The sequence below is a fragment of the Delphinus delphis genome, chromosome 1, assembly GCF_949987515.2.
Source record: "Delphinus delphis chromosome 1, mDelDel1.2, whole genome shotgun sequence".
Taxonomy (NCBI): Eukaryota; Metazoa; Chordata; class Mammalia; order Artiodactyla; family Delphinidae; genus Delphinus; species Delphinus delphis.
In genome coordinates, this window is record NC_082683.1 from 135,828,940 (window position 1) to 135,851,587 (window position 22,648).

The window sequence follows — 22,648 nt, forward strand, 5'->3', positions numbered from 1 at the left end:
TTGCATGTGAGTATCCAAATGTCTCAGCACCATTTGTTGAAGAGAATATTCTTTTTCATTGAATAGTCTTGGTTCTCTTATTGAAAATCCATCAGCCATAGATGTATAAGTTTATTTCTGAGCTCTCAATCTATTCCATTTGTCTATATATCTTTTTTTATGCCAGTACCACACTATTTTGTAGTACAGTTTGAAATCATAAATTGTGAGTTCTCCAACTTTGTTCTTTTTTCAATATTGTTTTGGCTCTCTGGGGCCTCTTACAATTCCATATGAATTTGAGTATCGATTTGACATTTCTGCAAAAAAAGGCCATTAGAATTTTTATATGGATTGTATTGAATCTGTAGAATACTTTGGGTAACATTGCCATTTGAACAAGTCTTCCAATCCATGAACATGGGATTTCTTTCAGCAGTGTTTTGTAATTTTCAATGTACAAATCTTTCACCTCCTTGGTTAGATTTATTCCTTGGTGTTCTATTCTTTTGTTTGCTGTTGTAATTGGAATTGTTTTTTTAATTTCATTTCAGATTGTTCATTGGTGGTTTATATAAGGACAACTGAATTTTGTGTGTTGATCTTTTTTTTTTTTTTTTTTGGCTGCGTTGGGTCTTCATTGCTACATGCGGGCTTTCTCTAGTTGCGGCGAGTGGGGGCTACTCTTCGTTACGGTGCTTGGGCTTCTCATTGTGGTGGCTTCTCTTATTGCGGATCACAGGCTCTAGGCGTGCAGGCTTCAATAGTTGTGGCACACGGGCTCAGTAGTTGTGGCACACAGGCTTAGTTGCTCCATGGCATGTGGGATCTTCCTGGACCAGGGCTCGAACGCGTGTCCCCTGCATTGACAGGAGGATTCTTAACCACTGTGCCCCCAGGGAAGTCCCTTTGTGTTGATCTTGTACTCTGCAACTTTGTTGATTTTATTAGCTCTAGTAGTTTAATTGTGTATTCTTTGGGATTTATACTTATTATTTTTGTTTCCTGACTGTTATATATGTGGTCTTTGGTTAGGAATCAGGATGTAAGACCATATATATATTTTTTTATTTTCAACCTCCTAACTAATCTTCTTGCTACCATACTTGTTCCTTTGCAGTCTGTCCTTCACATGACAGCTAGAATAGTCCTTTAAAATTATTAATCTGGTCATACCAATTATGTGAAAAACCTTTCATTGGCTTTATACATCTGAGTAAAATCTTAAGTCTTGACAAAGTCCTACCTGATCTGCCTGTAGGTAACTTTTTGCCACTTTACCTCTCATTCATTCCAGTCATAGTGCCCTGGCCTTCTTCCTGTTCCTGGACTACACAAGGCTTATACCTATCTTAAGGCCCTTTGTACTTTCCCTCTACTTGGAGCCCTGTTCCTCCAGAGAGTCACATGATTGAGTCTCTATTTCCTTAAGGTTCCTGCAAATGTCATCTTCTGAGAAGTTTTCTTGATCACCCTACCTAAAATAGCACCTAACATTCTTTATCTCTTTACGTTTTTTTCCTTCAAAATACTTATCTCACTATCTGACATTATACAGAATAGAAGTTGCCTGAAGACAGGTATTTTGTCTGTTGTTCATTACTGAATCTCCAGCTTTTAGAATGGTGTCACACATAATGGGCACCCAATAAATATTTGTCAAATTAATGAAAAAATGAATTTTCATCAAGTAAAAAGAAACTGATATATACTGAATATTCAAAAATGGGCCAAACGTACTGTTTTAGGCATTTAGTATATATTGTTCAGATTTAATCTTCTTAACAAACTTACGAGAATAGATATTCTCCCCATTGACCAACAAAGAAACTGAGACTTAGAAAAATTTAATAATTTGCCCTAGTAAAGCTAGGATTTGAAATCTGGTCTGTAGTATTTAACTCCAAAGCAAAGGCTTAAACCTTGTTATTTTTAAATTATTAAATGTGCTATGTGCTATAGAGAATACAAAGATAAATAATAAATGGTTATTTAAGTATATAAGATGTATATAATTAAATTTCAAATGAGTAGTGCTAACAGTAAATTTTATAGTTATTTGGAAAATTGAGAAATTGGTAGCCAAATTGAAATGTTTGGCACAGAATAGGCTCAAAATGAAACATATTGATTCAATAAATTTATGAACAGATGAGAATCTGGTTCTTAAGTAATAAGTAGAAATAGAATTGGTCAAAAGAAAGAGCAAGGCCATTTTAGGTACAGGGGACAACATAAGCAAAATTAGTTTGTTAAAAGGATAATAAAATTTATCAGGAAATAAGAATTTAGGGGCACTATAAGTTTGGGAAACTTAATTGGAGATCAGATTGTGAAGAACTTGAATTGTGAGGCCGAAACGTTTGAATGTTATAATTATTGGCGATCTATAGGATAGTAGTGATACTGAACGTTTGTATAGGCATATGAGCAATTGAATGTAGTAATTAAGAGTATGGGCTTTGGAGCAAAACTGTCTGAGTTAAAATCCTGGCTCTGCTTTATCCTAGCTTGGTAAACCTGAGCAAATTACTTAACCTCTCTGCTGTAGTTTTCTCATCAATCAAATGGAGATAATAGTTTTTAACTCACAGAGCCATTGTGAAGATTAGATGAATTGTTATATGTAAAAATACAATCCTTAGCACATAGTAAGCATTCTATAAATACTAATTGTTGTCATTTATATGACATTTCAATTTTCACATTGCTTTCATATATACTCTTTCTTATAATTTTCATAGTAACGCTGTGAGCTAGGCATTACTATATCCAATTCAGTGATGGACAAAACAAAGCCAAAGAAGTTGTGTCATGCCAGAAATCCCCAGCTGACAGAACTGATCTGATGGTTCTAAATTATTTCACCATGGACTAATATGCTGAAAGTCAAATTTTAGGAAAATTTTTCTGGTGGAATTTTGCAGAGTGAAATGAAGAAGAGAAAGAACCTCTAAGCAAGTTTATCAGGCTCTTGAGATAACCTAGGTTTATGTTTTATTTATTAAAAATTCTTATGCCAGGGTTATATCCTTGAGAATTAAGAGAAAGACAATTAATGGAGACATTATAAATTTTCTAACTAACCAATTAGTTGATATTCTTTCAGCTGTATTTAAACTTGAAACAGATAGAAGTATTTGGCCCTTGATAAGAATCTATCGCGGTGGCTTTCTTCTGATTGAATTCCTTTTTCTACTGGGCATCAACACGTATGGTTGGAGACAGGCTGGAGTAAATCATGTGCTCATCTTTGAACTTAATCCGAGAAGCAATTTATCTCATCAGCATCTCTTTGAGGTAATCAAAGCAAGACATAAAATCCCATGGATATAGTTTACATTAGCCATATAGCTGGTTTAGTGGGTACTAAAATCTATTTTCTATTTGAAGAGGATTGTTGATGTAATAATTAAACATTTTTCTTACCTCTGTTTTATTAAAGATTTTTTAAGTAATGGTAGAGATAAAAATAATTTTCTTTCTTTTTGTCTTTCCCATCCTTTATCAGATTGCTGGATTCCTCGGGATATTGTGGTGCCTGAGCCTTCTGGCATGCTTCTTTGCTCCAGTTAGTGTCATCCCCACATATGTGTACCCACTTGTCCTTTATGGGTTTATGGTTTTCTTTCTCATCAACCCCACCAAAACTTTCTATTATAAATCCCGGTTTTGGCTGCTTAAACTGCTGGTAAGTCCAGAAATTTGTGTATCATTTTTAGAGTGGTATATTGATCATTGGCTTCCTCCAGAATGAAAACAAAACTCCTGTATTGCACAACTTCAGAAGGCATGTTCACATTGTAGTCTAAATGAGTGGTACCCCAGCTCCAGGGGCAAAGAATGCAGTATGGCGGGTACACCTGATGTTGTGCAGTAACAGTGGCCCTAGGAAAAGCACTCATGCATTTTTTCCTCCAAAATGGAATATGAAGTATCGAGATATTGAAATGACTTTGCAAATTAATAATTCATAATTAATTACTTTAAAGATTAATCAACTGTGATAACATGTAGAATTTTCCCTTTTTTTAAGTGGTAAAACTATTACTTTCCTGTTAAATTGCTATAAGTAGTCAATCAAACATTTTTATTTTATGAAATATTGGTTCTCTAAAAGCAGTAGGAATATCTTGTCAGATCACCAAGTTTAATTTGAGAAATTGACTTTATAAATTCCATTTCTTCTTCCACTTTACCTATTTCTTAATGATCTCAAAATCAAGCAGTCTCAGCATTAGGATATAGAATTTCCTGCAAAAATGGTAGCTATGTTTTTTTGGGATATTGTAGATTGCTCTGGAAAGGAACTTCTGCTTACTTCCAAATTTAACCAGCTCTATTTTGAAAATCAATTGGGAATGCTTTCGTATAATTATTTCTTAGATTACAAATTACAACTAACAGTAGAGTGATGGTTAGTAATTAAATTGACCAATCTCCACAGACTTCCAGAATTCTCATAATTATCGTCTCACTTTTTTTTCACCTTATAAAGTATATTGCCTTGAAAACTATAGTTTTAATTTCTTTTTCTTTTGTTTGCCCCTTAGGTTTAGGATAATTTTTGTTGTTGTTCTTAGCAATATGCTCTCTTTAGCATTAACTAAATTTTTACAATCTGAAGAAATAAAATATGACCTTCCAATTAAAAAAACATAGTAAGCAGTCAACAAATAAAAGCAGCCTATGTTCCAATGTAGGCAGGTATTTATAGCAATCTGAAAAAGAAAATGGCCCAAATCTTGATTTTTTTCCCCCCAAAGTTAATTGTTCATTTATTTGTATTTCTTCTTTCTTCCACTAGGATTTTTATCACAAACTGAGAATCTCCCTCTTTTCCACCAACTTCATTCAATATAAATAAATAAATAAGCAAGCAAACAAGGAAGCAAATCATTCCCTTAAAGTATAGCACCACTAGGCCTAATTTTGAGTTTGAATTCTGAGTGTGGAGCTTAGATGTTCAAGCATGTTTTAATAAGTCATAAGTTATACCATCACCTTTAATGTGTTTTGTCATCATCTAGAAAACATGCTTTTTAGATTTTTTTTTAATTTAAGACAAAAGAAAAAATTGAGCCATTTTTTTCTCTTGAAATTTATACTAAAAATAAATCATTTCCAGTTAGTACAACAATATTAGATTACCTTTCTTATTTTGAGATTGTCATTTTATTTCTAGATTTTGTGGAGTTTCTAAACTGTTATTTGCATAAAAAATGTTAATATTCTTCTGGTTACAAGGAAATAACTACAAGATTATAAACACCTATTTTTCCTTCCTAAATTATTGTGAAATCTCTATAAAGTTATTTTCAAATGAGATTTGAAAGACTTAGAAAACTCAGTTGTTAAGATGATTGCATCATTACAATAACAAAATAATACAGTTGTGTACATTATGTGCTAAGTGAACATTTCCCCATTGCATCCTTCTTTGTTTAAATAGGAAGCGGGTATGATTCATGAATGACCAGTTATTCTTATTAGCAGAACGATTCCCCATTGAGTAGACATTTATCTGTGCATCTGTTGTGTGTTAATAAATGAGGACTGTTGATGGAATGGGTTGGCAGGGGTGTAATAAGAAATAAGAGAATAGTAAAATATACTCTCAGAAGCAGTGAAATACGGAAGCAAGCATTGTGATTTGGTATGTTTGTAATAATTGTAAATACTAAAAATGTTATTTATAGAATATTTTACTATTAATTGACCTATTGACTTATTTTAATTCAAATCTCACTGAGAAAATTTACCCTTAGAGTTATTTCTAGTGATTTAACAAGAACGTTTCTACCCTAGTTATGTTTTTCTGATACAGCTTTTCTTAAAGCTTCATCCTAAAGTAAACTACATTTCCCTTTTTCTTTTTTTCCTTAATTTTTGGTGGAAAAAGAACATATGTCACTTGGCCATAGTGGTAGGCACTGGGCACCACTTATATTCATATTTAAATTTGAATCTATGGAATTGATATGTTACTCCTCTCCCCAAAAGAAGCTAAAAAAATTTTTTTAAGAAATTGATTTGTTTTGATATTAGTATTATATGTCAGATTAATACAGTTTATTTACATTCATTAGGTCATATATCCTCTCTCCAGATCTGTATTTGTCCTACTTGGAAATCCAGTTAGGAAGCATAAACAATGCCTCAGATTTTCTAAACAAAAGTATCAAGTTATTCTTATAGAAGGCTGCATAAAGTTTTTAAATTATAGTCTTTTGCTATATTATTTTGGAATTGGTTTTTCCAGTATTTTCTTTAGTTGTATAATAAAAGTTTTACACGTGTCTATTATGAGAATAGATTAGAGAAATGTTCTCATTTAATAATGTACTATTCTGGACATTTTATATGTATCAACTTATTTAATCCTTTTAATAAACCATGAGGTTGGAGCTACTATTAATCCACAGTTTATAAATGAGGAAACCTAGGTTCAGGGAAGTTAAATAAGGTCACAAAGCCAGGATGTAATGGAGATGGGATATGAACCCAGGCATTCTGGCTCCATAATCTGTGTTCTTAAACACTACCATTTAACAGTTAGACCTGGTGGTCACTTTATCTACATGTTTAACTTTGATTAGTGGATCACCTAACAGGAATCTTAAAATCAGATTTGGAAAGAATGTGATTATCCACAAGTAGAAATTAAGACTTCATCTCCTTAACTGTTTATCTCCTTAACTTCATCATCTTAACTTAGAAGATAACATACATTCTTTGTAATAACTTGTTAGTGGTCTTTTTGTGTATGTGGGTAAAACATCAGATATCCAGGTTGTCTGTAGCTTTCTTAATACAGTTACTCAGTGAATTGTTATCATTTTAATTTAAATCACAACAAAGTAGAAGTTGAAAGACCTTAGCCAGAATAAGAAAGGAAGGAGAATTCTCACTCAAAAAGGGGAATTCAGGGCTTCCCTGGTGGCGCAGTGGTTGAGAATCTGCCTGCCAATGCAGGGAACACGGGTTCGAGCCCTGGTCTGGGAAGATCCCGCATGCCGCGGAGCAACTGGGCCCGTGAGCCACAGCTACTGAGCCTGCACGTCTGGAGCTTGTGCTCCACAACAAGAGAGGCTGCGACAGTGAGAGGCCCGCGTACCGCGATGAAGAGTGGCCCCCGCTCCCCGCAACTAGAGAAAGCCCACGCACAGACACGAAGACCCAACACAGCCAAAAATAATAAATAAATAATTTTTTTTTAAAAAAGGAGGCATTCAGATAAATCTAAGATGAATTTGACTATGTGTTAATGTCAGGGAGTTAAGTCTGATCTGTTTATTTTCATTTCCACTCACCCTACCTCTGACCAAACTACTTGTTCCTTTCTTTGTATTTCCAGGGTATTTTGTATGCCTATCTGTAATAGCAGTTACCACATGGTGCTGTCATTATTTCTTTAGGTATTTATTATTTGACCAAAGGGATTGTGGGTCTTTAAGGGTACAGGCCATGTTTTATTTATTTAGTACCTCCACAATGCCTGACATATAGTAAATACTTAATAATCTTTGTTAAATGTATGAATAATTATGTTCTTACCTTCATTAGTTGTCTTATACCAATATTTACCACTCCCTTCTTTCTTTCTTTTTTCATCTTCTCTCGTCTGTAAATTTTCCCTTCCTTCCAATTTTATGTTTTATGTCACTCTTTTCCTTTTCTAGAGCATCCCTCTATCTCTTTGTTTCTTATTTAATACAGTGTCCTCCCCTTCTGCTCTTACAGAGGTTTTCTGTAATAGCCAGGTTTTGAGGCTGGGTGTGGCAGGTTGTGACAGTAATGGTAGTCTGTCTAACATCAGTGAGAAATGAAAAGTTTGCCCTAGGCTACCAGTTTCACAAAAGTCCATGACTAGACTGAGTAAGACTTCCTGATCCTTTGTTGTTATATCCTAAATTATTCTCTTGTTTCTGTCTCTTTGAATCTTTTAAATCCATTCTGTACCTAGAGTTTCTTAAAATATTATATAAACTGGTACCAGAACCTCTTTGTGCATAAATGATTAACATCTCAATCCCTAATACCTCCTACCCCACCCTACCCTGAAAAAAAAAATAAAGTTTGCTGTATCTGGAGCTTATGGTTGCAAATGGTAACATCTCATCTGGCTTACTGAACAGCTTTCTGAAAGAGTAAGCGAGTGATCAGAGATTGAACCGTGGACACAAAATATATCAGCTCCAGAAAGTAATGTCTTAAAGCCTGTGTTGTGTCCTGTAGACCCCTGGTCTAAATTCCAAAGCTCCAAGACAATACCTGTCATAGATAGTTGACACCCAGGATTGATTTGTAATATAGTCATTTATTATTTCCCTGAAATAATCAAAGGAATTATTTAGAGAAAGAATAGAAAGAACCAGCCAAGTCTGAGAGAAGAGAGCCATAGTCTCCCAAGCTGGATATGTCCATTAAATGAATATACCTAGATGGCAGGAGAGCTATAGCTTTAGACTCATTTTCTCAAAACTGTTGCTTAGCCAGAATTCCTTGTTTTAGGAGTCCATTTTCACCTGTGTAAGATAGAAAGGGTCTAACAGGGTGAGGAGGAAAGCTGCCTTCATCCCATCTTCACTTCACTCAAGGCCTTTCAAGGCAGTCTGTACAATTTGAGCTTATTTCTGATGATTAGTATCTAATTCTTTCTCTCTCTGCAATGCCAGAATTTTCCTTTGCAGTAGTAAACAGGCTTCCACAGAATAGAGTCAGGAGGAGTTATTGTTATAGGTCTTCTGTAAAATGGGGATATGGATAACACCTAGCTCAGAATTGTTATAGTTAATGGATTATAAGAAATGCATTATGAGAAAAATACACAGAGTGGATTAGTGCTCAAGACATGTAACCTGAATTTATTTATCATTGTTTTTGTAACAGTAGGATGTGGGCTGATTTTTGTGGCATAATTTGAAGACAAATACAATTATCACCATGGCATTAGTGAAATGAAAGTGACTTTGGTTAGAGAATAATACATACTTCAGACGAGGCGCTATCCTCCCCTTCCTGTCCTGTGTAGGCAAAGAAGAGCTTTGTATTCAGTTAGCTAAGATGGGAGAATATTCCAGAAATTATCATAGCACATGGGTCTCCAGCAAAATTTAATTTAGACTAACGCTAAATGTCCTCTCGGTGCATTTGTGCCATTCTCTGTGCTTTCCACTTCAGCTCTTCCCACCTCTCTGCTTTCTGTTTTCTGACTGTAGCTATTCCTGCCTTCCCCCTGCCCCACCCTTTTAATTCCTTTCTTAGTTGTCCATTCAACTCATTCCCTTCATTACTAATTCTCAACCTAGCCACTGTTTCCAGGTCCCTGTGTTTGTGATTGGTTCATTGGTTTCCATTTTATCAACTAAAGTAATCATGCTGCAGGGCCAGACATGAATTAGAGAAATTTAATATGAACTTTCTTGTTTCTGTGTTTTCTGATTTTTTTTCTTTCTCCCAGTTTCGAGTATTTACAGCCCCCTTCCATAAGGTAGGCTTTGCTGATTTCTGGCTGGCCGATCAGCTGAACAGCCTGTCAGTGATACTGATGGACCTGGAATATATGATCTGCTTCTACAGTTTTGAGCTCAAATGGGATGAAAGTGGGGGCCTGTTGCCAAATGATTCAGAAGGTAGGGTATGAATGTGCATCCACACTACTGAACTGCCAGTGTAAACCAAGAAATACTGGGAATGATAACTGAGAAATTTAAGATCATCCAATAATATTACAAATTTAATTAAATGTACTTGGCACTCCTTTAGCAATCTCTTTATCTAATATAATTTGGCTCTTAAATTATATATTATAATTTTAGCTATTCATTTGCCAGGAGATTTACAACTTACACTTAAAGAATTCTAAAACTAAAAAACTTCTAATACATTGGTAATTAAATCACAAATGCTTTAGTGTCAACAATTGCTATCACAGTATTGCTTTACTATGATCAAAAATACTGATAATTTAGAAATTAGATCAAGTGCTTTGAGAAAGTCATAGATGTTTTTTAATTCTTCTTGGGGACCTTATTTTTCTTTTGGCTCTTTTTATCACTCTTTGTTTATGCCAGGTGTTCAAGTTACTAAGGAATTTTGCCTTAATGACAAAGACCAACTTTAGACAGATTATGTAACATCTGACTAACAAAAGTTAATGAAGCCAGTGCCAACACATTTTCATTGATGCCAGCAGATCACAATTCTATTGTATGTTGAACCACTCTGATACATTTCCAGAATTTGAAGAAAATTGATTTACGAACTCTATTCTTCTCATTTTAAAAGTATAAACTCTGCTGTTTGTTTTCTTTTTTCGTTTTATTTAAAGAACAAGAGTGTGAACAACCTATAGTGGATATATTGTAGTGGTTTGGAGTTCATGAAATTGACTGGAGTCACCAGTGATATATATAGGTTTTCCAGATGTTTCAGAGCTAATTTTTTTCTCCTTGATTAGTGTACTCATCTTCTAATTGTCTTATAGTTTTACCACACTCCAAAGAAGGTGATTCCAGAATAGATAGTCAGAAATCTGAGCCAGCAGATTTTTCTAAGTTCCCACTGTGTATTTTACCTTCTCTTCTCAGCTTATCAACCACTAAAAAGTTTAAGAATATAATAGTTGCAAAGAAAAAAGTGATTCTGAAACCCAGGTTCCTTGCTTTTATGGACTTCCTAGTGGTTACAATATATGACTCTAAATGATGTGAACAAGTTATTTTTTTTTAATTGTAGTCTTTTCTTCTTTGAAATCTTCACAGAACCAGAAATTTGCCACAATTACTCATATGGTGTGCGGGCTATTGTTCAGTGCATTCCTGCTTGGCTTCGCTTTATCCAGTGCCTGCGCCGATACCGAGACACAAAAAGGGCCTTTCCTCATTTAGTTAATGCTGGGAAATACTCCACGACTTTCTTCACGGTGACGTTTGCAGCCCTTTACAGCACTCACAAAGGTATTCATTGATTGTGAAAAGATTTTTCAAAATCTGGATTTTCACCACTTGAATCTGTTTCTTACTCTGGTTCCCTTTCCATTTGTCATGCTTCTTTTTTTTCCATTGATGCTCCAGTCCCGTCAGGTATACTACTTTGTTCTTGAACACAATTTTAGTCTCATTTCAGTATTTACTAACAAATACCGTTAAAAAGAATCAAAGTCATCTGGAAGAGAAAGGATTTTGATAACGTTTGAAGTCCTGAATTTGTTTAATGGGTTCAATCCAAGACACCTTGGGTTTGCATTTGGTTTTTTAGACTTCTTGTTCATTAATGAGGTTAGGAAATGCTACGTGAAGAAGATTCCCTCTGGCAATCATGTATATTTTTAATCGCTTTCCTTCACCAAGTAGTAAGGATTGTTTCCAGCCTATTTAACTGCAAATTGAGTTCTCTGATCTCTCTAGTTTCTTATCTCCATGGCAACCAGTTATTACTTGAGACTGTTCTTCTGTTGGGAGGAGAAAAAGGCTTTTAGGTTCTGAGCCACATACAGGCACTCCTTTTGAATTTTTAACCTTCTCCTAAGAGCTGTCAATCAAAGATCTCACTTCCTTTTACTAAAATGCCTTCCTTCTTTGTCTATTTAAATCAGTATCAGCCTACACCTTAGAGGCTGCACTCTCATCTGTGAGTGGTAAAGAAATGTTACCAATTGAAATTATTACAATTATTTTTAGATACTTTGATAAAAAGTTCTTTTTCTGTGATTTTTTTTTTTTTAATTGAGATGCTGTATTTAGGAGCCTTAGCTAGTGCTCCAGAACTGCTGCTGTGTGTCTGATGGTCTTGAAAGATTAGGCTGGTTGTTTTTTGTAAAGCTTGTGATTTGGTCCAGCAGAACACTTTGCAGTAATATTGATAATGCAGCCAATAACTTTACCACTGTGGAGGCACTCTTGTTAAATGATATAATTTAACTAAGTACCTCAGTGAAAGAAATACATCCTGAAGCTCCCTTAATTTTTTTTTTTTTAACTCCTCTCTCATGTGCACCTACTGTTTGGCTAGCTCCTCAGACTCTCCATTGTACATGCTTACCCATTGGTCGGCCTGGGATACTGGTAGATTTTGTACTCAGATTTTGCATTTTACCCTTTCTGCAGGTCTCTCCCTTCAAGGATTACCCCTTTAAATTTCTAGCTGTTCCATCAACCCTGACTCTGTCCTGGAGGCAGTAAGACTGATTTTTCTGTGACTGGAGTAGAAAGAGGGTATTGGGAGCACCCTCAGGCAAAAAGCCACAAACTCACAATTCTTACTCTTTATGCCAACATCTTTTCAAAGTAAGGTCAGGCTTTTTGCCTGCTTTTGGTGGCTTTCCAGTGCCTTCTAATAGTTTTTTTTTTTCCTTGAAGTATAATTGACTTAACAATATTATATTAGTTTCAGGTGTACAACATAGTGACTCAGTATTTCTATATAATACAAAGTGATCATGATAAGTCTAGTTACTGTCTGTCACCATAAGAAGTTATCACAATATTATTGACTGTAATTACTATGCTGTACATTAGATCCCCATGACTTATTTATTTTATAACTAGAATTTTATACCTCTTAATCTCCCTCACCTATTTCACTCATCCCCTAACCCGCCTCCCTTCTGGCAACCACCAGTTTGTTCTCTGTATGTATGTCTGCTTTTGTTTTGTTATGTTTGTTCTTTTTTTGGTTTGTTTTTTAGATTCCACTTATAAGCGAAATCATATACTATTTGTCTTTCTCTGTCTGACTTATTTCACTTAGCATAATACCCTCTAGGTCCATTCATGTTGTGGCAAATGGCAAGATTTCATTCTTTTTTATGGCTGAGTAATATTCCATTGTGTGTGTGTGTGTCTCTGTGTGTGTGTGTGTATACCCCCCACATCTTTATCCATTCATCTATCAATGGACACTTAGATTGCTTTCATACCTTGGCTGTTATAAATAATACTGCAGTAAACACAGTGGTGCATATGTCTTTTCAAATTAGTGCTTTTATTTTCTTCAGAAAAATTCCCAGAAGTGGAATTCCTGGATTGTGTGGTAGTCCTATTTTTAATTTTTTGAGGAATCTCCATACTGTTTTCCATAGTGGCTGCACCAATTTAAATTCCCACCTACAGTGCACAAGGGATCCCTTTTCTCCACACCCTCTCCAACACTTGTTTTTCGTTGTCTTTTTGATAATAGTCATTCTGACAGGTGTGAGGTGATATATCATTGTGGTTTTGATTTGCATTTCCATGATGATTAATGATGTTGAGCATCTTTTCATGTGCCTGATGTCCATCTGAATGTCTTCTTTGGAAAAATTTCTGTTCAGGTCCTCTGCCCATTTTTTAATCAGGTTGGGTTTTTCTGCATGTTGAGATGTATGAGTTACTTGTATATTTTGGATATTAACCCCTTACCTCATATATCCTTTGCAAATATCTTGTCCCATTCAATAGGCAGCACTTTCGTTTTGTTGATAGCTTCCTTCCCTGTGCAAATGCTTTTTAGTTTGATTAGGTCCCGTTTATTTTTGCATTTGTCTCCCTTTCTAAGGAGACATATCCAAAAAAATATTGCTAAGACTGATGTCAAGAGCATACCGCCTGTGTTTTCTTTTAGGAGTTTTAATGTTTTGGGTTTTACATTTAAGTCTTTAATTCATTTGGGGTGTATTTTTGTATATGATGTGAAAAGGTAGTACAGTTTGATTCTTTTGCCTATAGCTGTCCAGTTTTCCCAGCACCATTTATTGAAGAGGCTTTCTTTTCCCCATTGTATATTCTTGCCTCCTTTGTCATAGTTTAATTGATCATAAGTATTGGGTTGGCCAAAAAGTTTGTTCGGGTTTTTCATAAGCTGTTATGGAAAACCCGAACGAACTTTTTGGCCAACCCAATACGTGGGTTTATTTCTGGGCTCTCTGTTCTACTAATCATGTGTCTGTTTTTGTGCCAGTACCATATTGTTTTGATTATTGTAGCTTTATAGTATAGTTTGAAATCAGGGCACGTGTTACCTCCAGCTTTGCTCTTTCTCAAGATTGTTTTGGCTGTTTGGGGGGGGGTCTTTTGTGTTTCCATACAAATTTGGGTTTTTTGTTTTTCTGGCTTTGCAGAAAATGCCATTGGTATTTTGATAGGGATTGCATCGAATCTGTAGATTGCCTTGGGTAGTATGGTCATTTTAACAATATTAATTCTTCCTATCCATGAAAACTCCCCAAATTTTAACTCTTGGTGAAGAATGCTATTTTTCAGTCCAGGCATGCATCATGATTCAGAAGGTTGTTAATAGAGAATTTCTAAGTCAGGCAGTTAATTTGATACATGCTACCCTATGGCTTAATAACCCTTTACTTTTCTCCCATCCTGGGTAAAATTGAGTACTGGTTTTTCTTTTCTTTTTTTTTTTTTTGGTTGAATATTTTAGGATATAACATGTCTTTAACTATACTGATACCATTCAGTAAGAAGCTGAAAATCTGAATTCCTCGAATCTGCAAACACTCCAAATCTGAACACCTAAAGCTAGAAGCAGTGGTTTGGATAGTATTGTCCTTAGATTTTTTTTTGTTGTTCATGTACCCATTCAAATAATCTTTTAAACTATTGATATATTGCTTTATTATCTTTATTTTATTATTTTAAATTATATTAGTTCTCAGACATTTTTAAGTTTATGTCTGAAATTTTTTGTCTTAAATTTAAATAATTACAAAAAAATCTTTTCCAGTAAATTTTAAATATTCACATTTTTTTTTAAAGCTGCTAAGTGTTTCTACTAAGTGTACCCAGGTAATCTAAATATAGAGGCATTATACCATGATTTAATTTTTTTTAATGAAGCAATTCTACAATAGTCAGAAATTTTACATCTCTGTCCCATTGAACTTTATTTTAGTATAATATACTTTTGTTTTAATGACTTTTGTCTGATACATAGCATGTAAATTGAAATTAAATTATTAATTTCCTATTAGTAGGAAAATTAGTTACTAGGAAGATAAATTCCTATTATTAGGAAAAATACTTGTTAGAATAATTTTTTTCTTTCTGTGTTGTAATTATCATTACTCTGATTTTATCTATAGTTGTCAACATAACATTACAAATTTTAATAATTATTACACAAATATTTCTTTTTTAAAAAATATTTATTTATTTATTTTTGGCTGTGTTGGGTCTTCATTGCTGCACACAGGCTTTCTCTAGTTGCGGCAAGTGGGGGCTACTCTTCGTTGCGGTGTGCGGGCTTCTCATTGCAGTGGCTTCTCTTATTGCAGAGCACAGGCTCTAGGTGCACGGGCTCAGTAGTTGCTGCTCGTGGACTCTAGAGCACAGGCTCAGTAGTTGTGGCACTCGGGCTTAGTTGCTCCGCAGCATGTGGGATCTTCCTGGACCAGGGCTCAAACCTGTGTCCCCTGCATTGGCAGGCAGATTCTTAACCACTCTGCCACCAGGGAAGTCCCAATGTTTCTTAATGAGGTAAATTTATATTACTTATTACTCTTCCATTTTTCAGTTTTTATATAAGTAAATCCTGAGAAACTTTGTTAGCATTGCTATATACGTAAGAATGGAAATTTTGTTGTTGCATTGTCCCTCAGTTTTTTGGACAAATTCTGAATTATATGCCCCCCAAAATTGCATAGTAAACTATTATTAATAATTATTTTTTGTGATCTATCAAGTTTTCTTTGTTGAAAGCAAAGAGTTGAAAATAAACTGAGTAAAGAATTGAACATAAACTGAATGAAAAATGATTTGTTAACTAGTCACTAGAGTCATTCACTTTCTCTTTTTCTGGAGAGTATACCAAAACGCTTGAGTAGGACCAATCATATATTTAGTTTTAAAGGCTCCTTGTTTAGTTCAACATACTCAAGAAACAATTAGGAAAATTAAAATATTGTTAATTTTAATACACTTTTCAATGCAGTGTTTTTGATGAAATGCTTTAACACATTTTTTAAATGTATTTTTGAAAACAAATTTTGGAGCTGCAGATTACACTCATCCAATTTATAGAGAATATCTGCTATATACCCTAATTAGAAAACCAGTCAGCCAAATCAGAAAAAGTTCTGACTTTACATACCTTAATTTAAAATACTTTACTGTTAGGGGATATCTGTATGTGTATGGCTGATTCATTTTGTTGTGCAGTGGAGGCTAACACAACGTTGTAAAGCAACCATACTCCAATAAAAATTTAAAAAAAATAATAATAAAATAAAATACTTTACCATTAAAAATGCTAACCATCATCTGAGACTTCAATGAGCCTTCTCATGCTTTTGCATTAGAAACATCAAAGATCACTGATCATCATAACAATTATTATAATAATGAAAAAGTTTGTGAAATATTGCAAGAATTAACAAAATTTGACAGAAATATGAAGTAAGCAAAAGGAAAAATAGTGCCTGTAGACTTGCTCAACACAATTTGTAAAAAACACTGTCTGCAAAGCGCAATAAATCGATACACGACAACAACAGTTTTGAAAGCGTAGTAAATCGATACACGACAACAACAGAGTTTTGACTGAAATTAATATACTTATGTATACCCCTGTGTAAACACCTCATTTTTTAGTTTTAATTCTGAATTAGGTAGGGAGGTGAGTGGGTAAGTAGGTGCATAGATTAAGAATTATTGAGAATATTCTATGTATCAGGCTGTGCCAGGCAGTAAAAAAAGAGCAACAAACAAGACACGATTCTTGCCCTTAAGAATTTATGATCTAGTAGGGGAAATAGGTAAAAAGGCATTCATTGGTTGCACAACAATGTGAATATAATTAAAACTTCTGAACTGTACACTGAGAAATGGTTAAGGTGGTAGATTTTATGCTGTGCTTTTTAGCACAATTTAAAAAAGAGAGACGTTAAAATAGAGGGTAAAGAGATGGCAGGGTTACCAGAACAGCCTACATACAGCTTAAGTTCCTAACCCAGCCTCTAGGCCTCAGGAAGGGAAGCGTAGAGAAGACTTCCCAGAGGTTATGGTTAAGCTGTATCTTATTGTCTATATTAAGTTAGGGAGGATTCCACTTATCCCATTATGTGTCAGATCACAAGTCCGTGTAACTTATGAGTGATAGAAGTGTTACAAGTGTTACTGTTTCCCAGTTTTGTTCATCTTTATCCGTAGGGCGTTCCCCCACCCCAACCCCAGATAAAACCCTACCTTTAAAGCAGAGATCATAGTATCTGTTCTGTTTATGTCACAGATTTGTTGTAAGGATCAAATAAGGTAGCGCACATGAAATCAAGAAATTCTGACTTGCTGTACAAGTGGAATTTATCTTTAAATGAAATATAATTCTCTTTACTGTCTAGAGCTAGTATATGTGTGTCTTCCTTTATGGAAAGTCTTTTCACAAGAAACACTTATGATCACCTTGAGTGTGTGTGTGTGTGGATAAGGGTGTTGTACTGGGTAAGTATCAATTAGGAATGTGTTTGGTTTTTTATTCAAGTAACACAGCTGTTTACTGACTGAACTTGATTCATGTGCCCACAGTCAAACTTTTAAAAACACAAGCATTTTTTAGAAGGACCATTGGTTGTAGTTTAATGATATCCCTAAAATTAAAAAAAAACACTTTTTATAGTTGCTACATATTAAATATTTATATCACTAAATTTTTTTACCAAAAAGACAAAGGAACCCATGACAGAAAATTTGACATTGGATGGTGATCAAAAGCAGAATTTGATTTCTATTGTTTCCTTGGACAGTATTCCAAGAGAAATGTATCAGAAAACATAGACTAGAAATGATCATTAAGTTAAAAAGAATAGATTCTGCATGGTTAATGAGGTTGATCTTTTTCAATTGAATGTGTATGTGCTATTGCAAAGGATAAATTTTCTCGGTGGGGGGAGAAGTGTAGAAAATGGTGAGGTAACTTTGTTCAGACTCAGGAATCTGAGTCTTTTCAGAGAACTAGCCTACAAGAGTTACCATAGTAACAGCATTATTGGAGGCATTTTCAAGATTGTTTCAAAGGTTATGTCTTATGCCACATGATTTGTAAAAATGGAGACGCAAGGGTTAACGCTATACTTAGAATCACTTTTTAAAAGGTGAGGGAGGGGGGTTAGGCCCATTATTGGGAGAATAAGTATGATAATACTGCAACTAGCCCTTGTAGTAAGAAGGAAACACTTTAAACATTTCAGTATATTTTATTTTCTATCTTTGATTTTAGAAACAAAGGATTTAGCTCTCAGCCAATCTTATTTTAAGAATTCGCATTTCGTTACAAGCCTAAATTAGAAGCCAATTCCTACAAGTTTTTTGTTGGAATTGCGAGTGGAGGAGACAGGAAAGTACTTTAAATGGTTTTTGTGTGTCCTTGAGGTTTCTTGGCCTTGGCAAGGAAAAGCCTGTGGGAGGTACAGTAATAAAAAAGCCATTGTGTTATTATTTCTAATCTATTGATGGGGAGAGAGTACTTCATTAGATTTTCTGGTTTTCATTTACAGTTTCTAACATTCTAAAATATTTATAAATTCTTAGTGGATTTTGCTCTTTGCTGTTCTCTGAATACATAGAAGAAAAAAAAACTTCTCTTAAAAAATACTTCATGTTTTACTTTAGACTCCTTTGTTAGCATTTGTTAGCATTTACTATTAGACATTTTAAAATACTTGGAAAAAAAGAGATACTCTCTACTCACTTAAAAGCCGAGTTCATTTGTATTTCTTTGCTTGGTTGTTTTCCAGTGCCCAGATCTCGTATATCTTCTAGATCTCTCCTTGTTTAACATTCTGTAAGGGGTGCTGTGTCCCCTAATGAGGATTCCTCAGCAGTAGTTCAGTGCCTTCAGTGCAAATAGTCATTTCATTGTTTTGGGTGAGCACACATAGTCCTGAAGTGTTTCCTCTCTGGGGGTATGGCCAGTTTGTTATGCTGTTTCTACCCTGAATAATGAGCTGCTATGCCACAATTTCCAAATTTTAGTCTTGTTATACTATAGTAGAAATGCTTTTTTTTTTTTTAATCTCTAGGGAAACTTTTGTTCCATAAACTTTTTAAAGACATACACAAAATTTTTTAAAACAACTCATTTGAATAAATGCTTTCATTTTGGACTTAGTATTGAAAGTAGCTCAAATCTTTAACCCTTTTGAAATTTGATACATTTCGCTGTAATTTCTCTAGCTTAACTAATAATGCAGAAAAGAGATAGATTATTTTATTTGTTTTTTTTGTTTTGTTTGTTTGTTTGTTTTGCGGTACGCGGGCCTCTCACTGCCGCGGCCTCCCCAGTTGCGGAGCACAGGCTCCGGACGCGCAGGCTCAGCGGCCATGGCTCATGGGCCCAGCCGCTCTGCGGCATGTGGGATCTTCCCGGACCGGGGCACGAACCCGCGTCCGCTGCATCGGCAGGAGGACTCTCAGCCACTGCGCCACCAGGGAAGCCCGAGATAGATTATTTTAGAATTCACCATTTGTCAGTATTGGCTTAAATCCTGCTGATGCTATAAAATCAGATGTGAGGTATTGTTTCTTTCTGATTATTAAATGGACTTTAATAGTATTTCTTGAGTAACTTATATCTACTTGGCATTGTGCTGATTTTTTTTTTTTTTTTTTTTTGCGGTACGCGGGCTTCTCACTGTTGTGGCCTCTCCCGTTGCGGAGCAACAGGCTCCGGACGCGTAGGCTCAGTGGCCATGGCTCACAGGCCCAGCCGCTCCTCGGCATGTGGGATCTTCCCAGACCCGGGCACGAACCCGTGTTCCCTGCATCGGCAGTCGGACTCTAAACCACTGCGCCACCAGGGAAGCCTACATTGTGCTGATTTTAAATGATTTTATAAATATTACACTAACAATCCCATTTATATTTCACCTTAAGTTTCTTTTAAAACATTAATTATAGCTTTGAATAAATTATATTTTTGTATCATCTTTGTCATATAAAAGAAGCTTTTTAAAAAAACCCTTGTCCTTATACCCTGAAGCTGTTTTTGTTGACTTTTCTCTAATCACCTTTGTTTTCTTAATTGCTCTTATAACTGATAGATGTAATTTGTTAGCATTTCTATGTAAATTGTGTTGCTTTTGAAACACTCACGCACAAAAATTTAAAGTTTAAAAACAATCTCTATTATTGTTTAGATACTGCTGGAGGATCTGTGATGTTTAAAAGAACAAGGTCAAAATTATTTATGAATTCAACTTATGGAGCAATTTGTCTAATTGAAAAAGAATTTAAAGACAAGTACTTGCAAATAAAATTTTTAATTTTAATTTATATATTATTTTATATTATATATAATTTTACATGAGGCTCTTATTGGTGAAAAGTATAAACATCAAGAAAAGGTATAGTGTCTAGGTATTTTCAGCAAAAAGAAAAGAAAAAAAGAGAAAAACTGAGCAGGCAAATGAATTATGAGGCCTAAGTTCCTGCTAGGTATATGTTACTCTAGGGAATATAAGTAGTAGATTATACATGAATCTCTTTCTTTCAGAGTTTCATAATATAATACAATAAGTGTACTAATCAGATATTGCTACATAATAAACCACCCCAAAACTCAGCAGCTTAAAACAGCAGTAATTTATTCTCCTTTATATATGTGTATTTATTTATTCTCCTTTATGTTTGTGGGTCAGCTGGGAATTGGTGGAACTAGGCTGGGGTCTAGCTATTCTAGCTGAATAGCACGGCTTTAGGCCGCTGTTGCCATTGGGTTTTTGGCTCTTGCCTGAAAGTTGGGTTTGAGTTTGTTACATGTTTGTTCATTTTCGGGTCCCAGCCGAAGGGGCAGCAGTTATCCAAGGAAAAGCTCTTTATGTGGTACTAGCAGAAACAATTACTATTGCACAAACACTTTTTAAGTCTGCTTGTCTCACATCTGCTAACCTCCCGCTGGCCAAAAGAAGTCATATAGCCAAGCCTAAAGGAAGTCTGCCCATCCTGAACAGACAAAGCAAATTATTAAACCCAACATCAATGGAGTAAGAGTCACGGAAGAAAGGAGTGGATATTTTTAAACTGTAATCTAATCACCACAAAACAAATTAATTTTAACTGATTTTTTTTAATTGGAAAAGGATATAAACATAATATTGTAGAATAAACATGGCTAATAAACATGAAAAATGTTCTACTTTACTAGTAGCAAAAGAAATGCAAATTAAAATCATATTTAATCAAGGAAGTGATGATACAAATTGCTGGCAAGGATGTGGAGAGATGAACACTCATTCTGTTGATTGAGTATAAATTGGTAAGCAATTTGGTAATTCTATCAAGAGTATTAAAATCATTCATACCTTTTGACTTAGTAACTCCCTTTCCATAACTTTTTCCTAAGGAAGTGATTAGAGAAGTGGGTATAAATGAATATATGTTCACAGCCCTATATAGTAAAAATTGAAAGTAATCTTATGAATGTCCAGCAGTAGGAGAATAATTTAATTACAGTGAGTTTATGGTACATGGAATATTATACAGTGGCTGGTCAAAAGTCACCCAAAGCACCTGCAAATAGTAGATGAAGAATAATGATATTGGGCTTCCCTGGTGGCGCAGTGGTTGCGAGTCCGCCTGCTGATGCAGGGGACACGGGTTCGTGCCCTGGTCCAGGAAGATCCCACATGCCACGGAGCGGCTAGGCCCATGAGCCATGGCCGCTGAGCCTGTGCGTCCGGAGCCTGTGCTCCGCAACGGGAAAGGCCACAAAGAATAATGATATTATTTAAAGCTAATAATTATTGAATACTTCTATGAGCTAACATTCTTTTAAGCATTTAACATATATTCATTTAATCTTTGCAGCAACATTATGAGGTATTAGAATCAGAGCTGAATGGTAGTTAAATTGGCAAAAGCAAATTTTATTCAGGAACTGTTGCAATAGAGGAAAAGTGATCTCAGTACAGAACTGGGCTCAATTCTGAATATAGAATGGACCAGTGGGGATTTATAGCCAAGGAGCAGGGTGGTGGTCAATGAGTGGAAAATTGCTAAAAGGAAACATCAAGGGTAAGGGAGGATTTTGGCTGAACTGACTTGACAGGATTTTTGCTGAAATCAGATCAGGGTGATCAGATGCCAAAGGTGGAGGATGAAGAATTTGATGAGAGATTGAGGTGATCAGATATCAAGGGTAAAGGGTTCTCTCTGAACTGACTTAGCAAGATTCTTGCTACAACTGGGTGATGCATGCTTGACAAGGATGGACACAAAGTTTCGGTCTAGGGAACTTAGAGGAGCCTGACTATACTTAGGTCAAGGAGAGTCTTTATCCATCCATCACTTCTGCTGGGTGCTACAGACTGACCCTGGAATAATGTGGGAGGGAATTACGGAGAGATGTGAATACGAAGGGGCAAGGAACATTGGATGCCATTGTAGAGAATGGCTACCACACTTTGTGTCTTGCCATTATTATTCTCCATTATTCACTTGCTGTGGAAATACACATGTACTAAATGACACTTTCGGAAAGGAGAGAGAAATCCAAGTCCTCAGTCTCCAAGATGGTTTCTAAAACTACAGGGTTTTTGCCTTCCAATAACCCCCTACGCCCAAGATTCATATCACAACCACCAGAAACCCTCTGGTTATCTTAAGAAAGATTTATTTAAAGGATGTTGAGTAGCTTACAGAAATTCCCACAGGCGGTGAAGACATCACAGCTTGTATTCCCAACA

At 35.2% G+C, this 22,648-nt stretch overlaps 1 protein-coding gene across 1 annotated transcript in view; it reads left to right on the forward strand.

Moving 5' to 3' along the window:
• Positions 1-22,648, forward strand: part of XPR1 (xenotropic and polytropic retrovirus receptor 1) — a 199,241-nt gene that overhangs the window by 147,123 nt on the left and 29,470 nt on the right. The window contains exons 8-11 of the mRNA XM_060034998.1: positions 3,089-3,279; positions 3,491-3,670; positions 9,443-9,614; positions 10,746-10,940. Coding sequence (XP_059890981.1) covers positions 3,089-3,279; positions 3,491-3,670; positions 9,443-9,614; positions 10,746-10,940 — 738 coding nt within the window. The remainder of the gene's footprint in view (positions 1-3,088; positions 3,280-3,490; positions 3,671-9,442; positions 9,615-10,745; positions 10,941-22,648) is intronic.